The 7198-nt window shown below is 60.6% G+C and overlaps 1 protein-coding gene across 1 annotated transcript in view; it reads right to left on the minus strand.

Moving 5' to 3' along the window:
- LOC104985015 (chromosome unknown open reading frame, human C21orf33) overlaps positions 1-7198 on the minus strand; it is a 10772-nt gene that overhangs the window by 1421 nt on the left and 2153 nt on the right. The window contains exons 2-9 of the mRNA XM_010835004.1: positions 6999-7130; positions 5354-5467; positions 4429-4548; positions 2343-2436; positions 1717-1869; positions 1105-1160; positions 874-997; positions 206-301 (exon numbers count right to left, since the gene is read on the minus strand). Coding sequence (XP_010833306.1) covers positions 206-301; positions 874-997; positions 1105-1160; positions 1717-1869; positions 2343-2436; positions 4429-4548; positions 5354-5467; positions 6999-7130 — 889 coding nt within the window. The remainder of the gene's footprint in view (positions 1-205; positions 302-873; positions 998-1104; positions 1161-1716; positions 1870-2342; positions 2437-4428; positions 4549-5353; positions 5468-6998; positions 7131-7198) is intronic.

Consider the following 7198-nt stretch of genomic DNA (forward strand, 5'->3'; position numbering starts at 1 on the left):
CCGTGCCGTGGGCTCTGCCGGCTCCGAGGGCTGCAGTCTGACCCCAACCCCGGGCTGCCCGCGTGACTGACACCTGCAGAGCGTGGGGCAGTGGAGGGCCCGGCGCCAGGCTGGGGAGCCTTGGGGGGCAGTCAGCTGAGGCCCTGGCTGCCACACGTGCACCAGGCGCCCGGCAGCGTCCCGTGTCCCGGGGAGCAGACCGTACATGGGAGCACTGTCTCTGGCCAAGGCTTTCGGCCGGTTTATCACACAGCGCAGAGAAGCCGTACAGTACTGACCGGCTCCAACCCGACCTCCTTCTCTGGAGAGAGAGCAGGGCCTGGGGAACGTGGTCCAACCAGCAGCCTCGCCTGGCCTGTTGAGGGGAGGCGAGGGCCCTGTCCTAGCAGCAGGCCGAGCCCACCCCTGCCCCACAGAGCAGGCTGTCCCCAGAGGCGCCCAGCAGGTTCATGGGGACACCTGCCACGTGGGTGCCCGCTCTGAGGTCCTGCTCTTCATCGGGGGGCTTCCAACTGGCAGCTCCTGAGCCCCTGGATCAGCAAACACTGAGGCCCACGGGAGCCAGGGCTGCACCAGTGCCCTGCTCCCCAAGACAGCACGCGTGACACCTGCCACAGCAGCTCCGGGCCTGGCCAGCCCCACTCCCCTGGGGCCCAAATGCCCCCAAGGGGCTATGCCCCACCTCCCCACCTGTTCATCTGGTCCTGAGCTGACCTTAAGACCAAGCGTGCACTCCCTGTCATAAAACGTCATAAGAATGTAATCTTCACACTCACTAATTGGTACCCCAGCATCTGGGAACAAGAGAAATCCCTGCTGCCTGGACCAGGTGAGTGTCATCGGAACCAGCGCCCTGGGGGCCTGTCGTGTCACCAGGTCATAGGCACCTAACTCAGCAGGCGATGTCGAGGTGCAGGCTTCCAGGGGCTCCTGCAGTGCGAGGATGAATGCAGAGGCCTGGCACAAAGCTGGCTGCACCCCTACACCGTCTGTAATTCTGACAAGCAGGCCGAGGAGTGATGGGCAGGCGGCTTGGAAGCAGGATGTGAGGAGCCCTGACCTAGAAAGGGCATTCGCTCACGGTCAAACGACACGGCCACTCACAGAAACAAACGGGCGAGCTGCTGTAGGAGGCCCCGAACAGAGCTGCCCAGAGTGACCTGGCAGCCAGCACAGGGCCATGTCCCCACCCTGCGCCTCCCCCCAGCTCCCATGCAGCTCGGCTGAGGCGTCTGCTCACTGGAGCAGGAGTGCCCACTGGGAGGTGGAGGAGCGCCTGCCGGGAGGTGGTCAGTCTGCTGGGGACCCGTCCTGTTCGTCGTGCCATCGAATTCTTAAGAGGAAGAGCGCAAGGCCCTGCCTCAGCGAGGCGCCAGGGCTGATCAGCTGGGCTCTGCAAATGCTCGGCACCGCCTCCCACGGGCAGTCAGAGCATCCAGGGTCTGGGGCAGAGGTGTTGTACGGGCACATGCCCTCCGGAGCTATGGCCGCTGGCGCAGCAGGATGTGTGTCCTGGACATTGAACCCTTGGTAGGCTGTCCTCTCCAGCCTCCGTGCTTCCTCCAGACTGAGCACTCTATACCTCCTTCTCCAGTTGGCCGAGATAAAGCAGCAAGCAGCTGTGTGATGGAGGACTGGCAAATCTTGCTTTCAATGCGTTTGTGCACTACTGTGCTCCTGGGAGGACTTCCCCACTCAGGGATGATCCCATCCCACACGACCCATGCGCTCCAGCACCACTGTCTCAATAAAGCAGAACCAAGGAGCCCCCTGGGGATGCTCGTGAACAGGACAGCCTGACGAGCAAGTCTGATGATGACATGGCCATTTCTTGTCCCTGAGAGCCTCCTGGTGTGAGTTATAGCCAGTCTGTTGGGACCAGGACCGAAGACCAAGGACCGGGCGGTGAGGAGTGGCTGGCCCTGAGTGTCGGCCCAGTGTGCGACCGCCACAGGATCTAGTCCCCAAAGCAGCTCAGCTGTGTCACAGGGGCCAGCATGGTGCTCAGGGTGGCTGTGGCTCCAGGAAGGACAGGCCAGCTAGCCTAGGGCCAGAGCAGGACCAGGGAACCTTCTAGACATGGACAGACTCACCCTCTCCCCTCTCTGTTATGTCACCCAGAAACACTAACGTAACCACACAACTTCAGAATTCTCAGAGCTGGAAGGCTTTGTGAACTCACACAAAATCCCCTGAGTTACGGTGAGTAACGGGCCGAGAGTTTCCAAAACCACACAGCTCCAAGCCCAGCTCCTGGCTGGGGGACCCGGCATGGCCACGCCGCGGGCTCCACCACGGCCCTCCCACCACCCGGCTATGGCCGGCCCTCCCAGCCACACCTACCCAATGGGCTTTCCAGCCTGGTGGAACTCCTTCAGCACGCGCTCTACGTCTCTGTTGACCTTGCAGGTGCCCCCATCCACAGCAAATGTGCTCCTGCCACGAGAAGAGGACTCCTCAGACCTCGGGGCTCCACCTCCGCCGGCCTGGGGAGCACCCACTCCTGGATCCCGAGTGCTTCGTCAGCTTCTCAGCAGCTGAAGAAGTGACATGTGTGCACACACGTGTGGGTGCTCAGCCGTCTGCTCAGTCAGCCCTGGAGCAGCAGCAAGTGCCACTGGTCTGAAACCCACGACGGAGCCTGTGTATCACTAACAGGGATGAGAGTCAAGTCAAACATGACCCGTCTTCTTCACAGGACAAGAGCACCGAGGGTCTGGATGGTCCCCCTCCAGCAGGTGGGCTCAGACCTGGCGACGCCACAGCAGTCTCTGCCACGAGCCCCCTCTGCCAGGCTCATGTGGTCAAGGCCTCTGCCCTGGTAGGCTCTCAGGCTGTGTGAGAGCCTCAAAACGGGTCGGACTTTACACTTTAACCAAATGCACATCAGCTAAACCCCCACAAGTGATAAAGAGTCCCGGAGTCTCGTCAGCCCGTCACTACATGATGGGATCTGCATGTACGGCACCTGTTAAGGGACAAGTCGCAGCTTTAACTGAAAAATACAAGGTGCAGAACAAGAGGCTACCATCTTACTGGATTTTTAAGACATGTGTGTAAATCTCGTGGAAAACAGAGTTGGCAGCGGTGCTGGAGAGGGGTCCTGGGGTCCCCTGCTGGAAGAACCGGGGTTCCACAGGGAATGGGTCACACTGAGCTCGCCTGCTGCCCCATGTGTATTGCACAGACCACTGGCAAGGAGCTGGCCTTTCTTCTGGAAAGGTCAGACAGAGCTCCCCGGGGTCTGTGAGCTCAGACAAGGATGCTGACCCGAGGCCCCGCTTCCTCACGACCGCTAAGTCACCTGAGGCAGGTCGTGAGCCACACCAGGGACACAACCCCAACCCCCTCCCCGGCACACACACAAGGACACACTGGTGCCGCTGCCCTCAGACTGGGCAGGGTCTAGGGACTGGGGCAGGCTCTGTGAATCCAGGCATTCTTCAGAGATGGAAGCCTGGTCCCACCAGGCGGACAAGCCCAGCTGACGCAGACGAGACCTACTACCTCCTGCCAAGAGGCTCAGGAGCACAGAGACGGTGGAGAGCACCCCAAGGCTCGCCGTGGAGAGGCAGTGGACACGAGGTGTAGCAGGAGTGCGAAGGAAGGACTGTGGAAACTGCTGGGAACGTGGAGAGAGGAGGCTCTCCAGGGACGTCCGCGAGCAGAGGGGAGCCTGGAGGTGAAGGGCCGAGGGCAGGGATAGACTCGGAATAGAAGCACCTCTGCTCTCGCTTCTGGGGGCACAGCACCCGGGCACAGCGCCAACTGGGAGGCCATCGTGCTGCAGCAGAACCACCACAAGTGAACGGCTCAACGGAGGAGAATGGTGGTGTTGGGCACAACGCACCGCGCTGGAGCGCCAGAGCCGTGGGCACAGCTGTCTGGTGCCTCCTGGCACAGCCCCAGCTGCAGCGAGCCCCTCCGTCATGGGAGCAGCAGCCCTACGCAAGGCGGAAGGGATGTGCTGGGCCCGCGAGGCCAGCGTAAGAGGACTTCCATGAAACGTGGAGAAGAGAGTTAAAGGAACGGAGAACAGAAAGAGGACCTGAAAGCCAAAACACGTCACGGCTGCGGTCATGACGGCCTCCCGGCTCGAGGCCCAGTTACCCTCTGTTTCCCCACGGGGCAGAAAGAACAGGGTGCCCGGCCTCATCAGGACCGTGCTCCAAATGGCCCCACTGGGAAGGAAGGGCCGTGGCCCCACTGCAAGGTCCACAGGAGGGTGGGTGTCTGCGGGGAACAGCTCCAGGGAGCGGCCTCCCAACTCCACGCCTGATGGCCTGGTCTGGGAGCCTCCTCCCTCTGGGGTCCCCTGTCCTGGGGCAGCTACATCATCACTGTCCCCCCACAGCTGCTCCTGTCACCATCGTGTCCCCACCCAACGCCCCGAGGGAAAAGGAGGAGAGCCCAAGCAGCAACACATACAGGTTTTTGGCGGCCCCGAAGCCCCCGGGGAAGATGGCCGCATCGTGGTTGACGGCAGTGAGCTTGGCCAGGTCAGTGATCTTGCCTCGTGCGATCCTCGCCGACTCAGTCAGAACGTTCCTAGGGAAGAGCAGAGGCCCCAAAGGGCCAGTGCGGACAGTCCATCCCTCAGCATGGATGGGGGCGGGGTGGAGCTGCCATGACCAAGAGGACCCGTCCTCCCGGCTCACAGGCCACACGGTGACAGGGACCACTCAGTCTCCAGACCCTGTCAAATGGTGCTCAGAACCACTACACCTGGTCACTCAGACACCAGCGTCAGGCAGGGCCACCAGGTGGCGCTCAGTGAAGAGAGCAGATGGGACGGAACTGTGGGCAGAGTGTTAAGAGGTGACTTTGAGGGAACTTCTTCCCGCCCTGTGGGCAGCCCAGGGCCAGGGTCCTCACCTGAGGCCCTCAATCCCAGGAGAGGGCACCACGCTTCCTTCCCACCACCCCGTCCCTCACTGTCCACACCCTGGCCTGAGGGCACCTGGGAAACACAGCCTCCAGGGGCCATCACCCCATAGCCCAGGCAGGACGGAATCCGAGAGCAGGGCTGCACGCCCTCAGAACAGAAACGCTGGTGGGAGTTGCTCACAGATATCTGGGGCCCAGGTGGGTGGATGAGGTTCAAGGCCAAAGGAACACACACGCCTTCGGTCAGAGGCAGGTATGAGAGCTCACTGCAGAGACCCGCCTTCAATGTTTCTGTAGCGCAAGAAGCAAGAACACCCCGAGGCCCGGGACAAGCCCAGGACCACTGCTGTGAAGTCCACCTGAACACGGACTCGGCTCACAGCTAAGACGAAGCAACTGTGGGTGGGCTCTCAGGGAGTTTCAACCCGCCCCGTCCTCACTGAGGGATGAGGCAGAGAGCTCGTACCTGGTCTCGCCCTCGGAAGGCTGTCCCTTGATGTGGTCAATCACGTGCATCTGAGGGACATCAGGGGCGAAGATCTGGACCTCGGCACCCCCGCGGCTCAAGTGGACCAGGATCCTGCATGGGGGGAATCAGACCAGACTGACCTGTGCCCAGCCCAACCTTTCCTGCCCACAGGTGTTTGTAAACACAGGGTTTCAGCTGACTGATAGGTGCACACTCCTCACACAGCTTAAGTCTCCTTGGTCTGAAAATAGCTATAGCTGGCTCGCGAACAACCCAAACGCCCTCCATGTGAGTCGCCGTCACTGACGTGGAGGAGAGCAGCCAGTGCCCAAGCTCCTTCTACAAACCAGGGTGTGGGGACGGGCGACCAGCTGTGGTCACTGCCTGGATGTCTGGGTTCCCAGGCGGCCTCTGGGCACTTGTCCTCCCACAGGCCAGCTCGAGGGTTTGAGGAGGGCTTCTGGTGGTCCTGGTCCCCTCAACCTTCCCCTCATGGGGGTGGGAGGCAGGAAGACACGCAGGCATCCTGGGAGCTGCTGATGATAGCAGCGTTGCCCAGGGCTGCTTGGTGCCAGCCCAAGCCCAAACACTGGCTTGTGATCCATCCCTGGCAGGGCTGTCACCACCCCCTTCCAGGGAAGGAGGTGGCATGAGAGCATGACCTCAAGAGAGATCACAGCCATCTCCTGGTAGGGCTGGGAATCCCTGGATCTGGTCTCCACTCCTCAGACCTCGTGTACATTCGACCCATGAAATTCACTCCCTGTCCAGCCAACACCAGCACACGCTGGCCACCCACAATGGGAGGGCTCAGTGCACACACCAGCGTCAGGGTCCTCTGGGGCCAGTGAGGTCCCAGGCTTGGCGGGGAGGGGGGTGTTCTCTAACCACTATCTAACTCTCCCGTCCAACTAACTTTGAATCTCACAGCCTCTTCAGTCCTGCTCACAGTAACTTCTCAAATAAATAAAAAGCCAAAATATAAACTACTTGGTAACAACTGACAGGCTATACCAGTAACACCTGTCTACAGTGAGGTCATTGCTGCTGCTGAGTCACGTCAGTCATGTCCGACTCTGTGCGACCCCATAGACGGCAGTCCACCAGGCTCCCATCCCTGGGATTCTCCAGGCAAGAATACTGGAGTGGGTTGCCATTTCCTTCTCCAATGCATGAAAGTGAAAAGTGAAAGTGAAGTCGCTAAGTCATGTCCGACTCTTCCCGACCCCATGGATTGCAGCCCACCAGGCTCCTCCGGCCATGGGACTTTCAAGGCAAGAGTACTGGAGTGGGTTGCCATTGCCTTCTCCAACAGTGAGGTCACTGCACCACCCTTAACAATCACGCTGTAAACACGGGATGGAGCTTGATCTCCAAAACACAGAATCTTGTGATTCCAACGTGTGTAACACAGGGGTGTGGAAAAACAGGAGGGGAGAGGGTGTTTACTGCTGGGTGACAACATCAGAGGTGACGCTAAAAAGCTTATTTTTTGCCTCCCTGTATTTCACATGCATGATTTCAAACGTTTTCCTTCGCGTCCACCATGGTCTCTGCCTTTCTAACCAGCAGGAAGGTTTCTCCAGACGGTTCAGGAAAAGGGGGACCGGCCCTCCCGAGGGTGAGCCGCCCGGGGGCTTACGATGAGGCCTCGTGGAGCTCGGTTCCATCATAGACCCCGCATCCAGACAGCACCTGCGGGGATGGAGGGCCGGTCACCAGGGTCAAGGGGTCCGCCGGGCGGCCGACCGCCTCCAACGTGGGTAAAGGACGACTTCGGGGGCGGGGAAGGGCTGGATAGCCGAGGGAGGGCGTGGGTGCAGAGGAGCCGACCGCGGGCAG

This window comes from Bison bison, unplaced genomic scaffold, assembly GCF_000754665.1.
Source record: "Bison bison bison isolate TAMUID 2011002044 unplaced genomic scaffold, Bison_UMD1.0 scf7180017864037, whole genome shotgun sequence".
In the NCBI taxonomy this organism is placed as follows: domain Eukaryota; kingdom Metazoa; phylum Chordata; class Mammalia; order Artiodactyla; family Bovidae; genus Bison; species Bison bison.